This window comes from Hyperolius riggenbachi, chromosome 10, assembly GCF_040937935.1.
Source record: "Hyperolius riggenbachi isolate aHypRig1 chromosome 10, aHypRig1.pri, whole genome shotgun sequence".
Taxonomy (NCBI): domain Eukaryota; kingdom Metazoa; phylum Chordata; class Amphibia; order Anura; family Hyperoliidae; genus Hyperolius; species Hyperolius riggenbachi.
The window spans coordinates 222,125,859-222,128,666 of record NC_090655.1 but is presented as its reverse complement, the minus strand read 5'-3'; the positions used below and the strand labels follow the sequence as shown (position 1 = coordinate 222,128,666).

Sequence of the window (2,808 nt, the reverse complement as noted above, 5' to 3'; positions counted from 1 at the left end):
GTATATACTTTCTTCTCACCACTTCTTGCAGTACACTGTGTATATGTGATGTGAAAATTGTACAGAGAGGACCTAGTTCACCCTGGTAATATAATGTGATTTCCTTTTTGTTTCATTAAGGTGGAAGAGAAGTTATACAACCTTATCACACCTCCCAGCATCCTTTGACTGTTCTCTGAGATCTTAAACTATATTGCTGAAAATGGACAAGAATCGAAGTCACATGACGGAGAGGATATTAAATCTAACCCTGGAGATTATTTATCTGCTGACAGGAGAGGTGAGGAGGACCCTGAGATTGTCAGATTGTCACATGACATGATTCTTATAGCTATTAATGAAACAGACCAAATTGGAGAGGTGAGGAAGTTTCTGCTAGTGTCACATGACATCACTCCTATCTCCATGAATATAACTGAAAAATGAAGAAGGGAGGAGGATTTTGGAAAAGTCACATGATATTAGTCTTGTCTCTGTTAAAGGAGAACTCTTGCCAGGTGTCTTGCTAGGACCAGGGGAAGTATGGCTCCTTTGGAGCAGCTATCACAAAAACCTGGCTCTGGATTTATCCATTTACCTGAAAAACAAGACCATGGCTTTGGCCTTTTCAGGCACATGCACTACCTGAGCGGGATATGTTAGATGGAATGTAGCGCACACATCTCTAGCAATTCCTACATCTCTATTTTACAGGCCAAAACTGTGGCCTTAATCATTGAGCAAATGTAGATTTCCAGTGTTGGGTTCTTGCTAAGGCTACAGTGGAGGTAAGGGAACCATATACATACTTCTACAGCTTTTGCACAAAGCTTGCCTGGTCTTCTTCTTTTATGAGTCAAGCCTAATTGGAAAGGTGAGGAGAATTTTGTATCATGTCTTTATAAGTAAATTGCAAACATGACAGGAAGAGTGAGGAGGATTCTGGGAAGGTCAAATGACATCACTCTTATCTCTAGTAATAAAACATAGACCTGACCAGAGAGGTGAGGAGGATTGTGGGAGTATTACCTGACATCACTCTTCTCTATTAATAAATCAAACATCTAATTGGAGAGGCGAAGAGAACGCTTGGAGTAGTACACAGCAGCACTTTTTCATTTATTAACATTATTCTCAATACACAGGACTGCTCCATTGTAACAAGATCTGGTGAGTGTTTGATTGCCAACTGCAGCCTACCAGAGTCCAGACAAACATGGAAGACCTGGATGTCCACAACTAAAAAGTCAAAAAAGGAAAAGAATCTTGAACAGACAATACTAGAAGTCACCAACAAGATGATTGAACTGCTGACAGGAAAGGTGAGCAGTGCTGGGCATTATGGAATATTTACTAACACAAGGGATGTGTCTGAATGATGACTGTATTATTTTGTGTGCCAGGTTCCTATAAGGTGTGATGATGTCACTGTCTATTTATCCATGGAGGAGTGGGAGTATTTTGAAGGACATAAGGATCTCTACAAAGATCTTATGATAGATGATGAGGTGCCCCTCACATCACTGGGTAAGATAAACGTTTTATCAAGGACCAGGTTGTGGTACTTTTATAAACCTTATTAAGAAATCTGCAGCAGTTGTTTCTGTATATCTGTAACCAAGCTCAGTGTATAATATAAAGGTATTTTTTTTGTGGCACACTGTGGGCCTGCTCCATATAATTGAGTATTAACCAATGTGAATATAAGCTGAGTACAAGTAGTCCCCGACTTAAGAACGCCCGATTTACGAACGACCCGCCGATACGAACGGCATGGATTCTGTGTTTCCATGGGAACAAGTAAAACATTTTTTTTATTGGACTTGTAGTTTTTGAGAAAATCGATTTTTAAAAAAAATTCAAAGAAAAACTGGCTTTTAAACTTGTGTAAGCAGGTACAGAGGGCAGAGGTGACACAGAGGGGGAAATGGAGGCACAGGGGGGACAGAGGAGGTACAGGGGACAGAGATGGCACAATGTTCCAACTTAAGAACAGATTCAGGTTAAGAACGAAGCTACAGTCCCTATCTCGTTCGTTAACTTGGGACTACCTGTTACTCAGTTTTACTCAAGAAAACAGGTGAAAATTATAGACCATGGGGACCCTTATTTCAGAGTGGACATCCTGGTACCCTGTCAAGTCTGGCACCACTCTGTTGCCAGTGTTGTCCCTTCTCCATGTCACCGGCCTTGTAACCACTGGTGTCCTCCATGTGGTACTACATTTCAGAGTGCTGCAGGGACCGTCATTCCACTCCCCAGGCTGGTCTTGCCAGGTCCTCAGTAGAACCTCCCTAAGTAGAGTACTGTGCATCAGAATGTAACTAAATATGGAGTGCAAACCTTCCTCACCTGGGTTCCAGTCGCCATGCTCTTCTCTTTGGCTGCTTCCCTTCCTGTCTCCTATGGGTTCTACTGCTATCATTCAACTTTATATTGACAATAGAGTAGGACTCAGAGTGACACTGAAGAGCAGAGGACCCCAAAGATGCAGTGGTGGGACTCAGAAAAGATGAAGGTCACACTGGAGGTAGCAGGAGGCCAGTGGGGAAAGGACTCTCTGCTATGTACTCTGTACTGACCCAAGTATAAGCCTAATATTTTGTGGTCAAGAAAGCTTGGTTTATATTTCAGTTTGTACAGTAGACCATAAATTAAGCTTATTGAGCATCAGATTGGTAGAGTACATCTACAGTACAATCCCTCACCTGGAACTTGAAGGCAGATCAGCTTTTCCAACTTTCTTGATCTGCAGACTGCTTGACTAAAGTCCTGTACACACACCAGATGAAACTCGGCCGAGGTGACTGATAATGACCACCTCTGCCG

The 2,808-nt window shown here is 42.2% G+C and overlaps 1 protein-coding gene across 1 annotated transcript in view; it reads left to right on the top strand.

The window, feature by feature from the left end:
- The window catches only part of LOC137536836 (uncharacterized), a 71,099-nt gene that overhangs the window by 376 nt on the left and 67,915 nt on the right, over window positions 1–2,808 (top strand). The window contains exons 2-4 of the mRNA XM_068259026.1: window positions 121–280; window positions 1,125–1,301; window positions 1,383–1,506. Of these exons, the coding sequence (XP_068115127.1) occupies window positions 203–280; window positions 1,125–1,301; window positions 1,383–1,506 (379 nt within the window). The 5' untranslated portion in view covers window positions 121–202. The remainder of the gene's footprint in view (window positions 1–120; window positions 281–1,124; window positions 1,302–1,382; window positions 1,507–2,808) is intronic.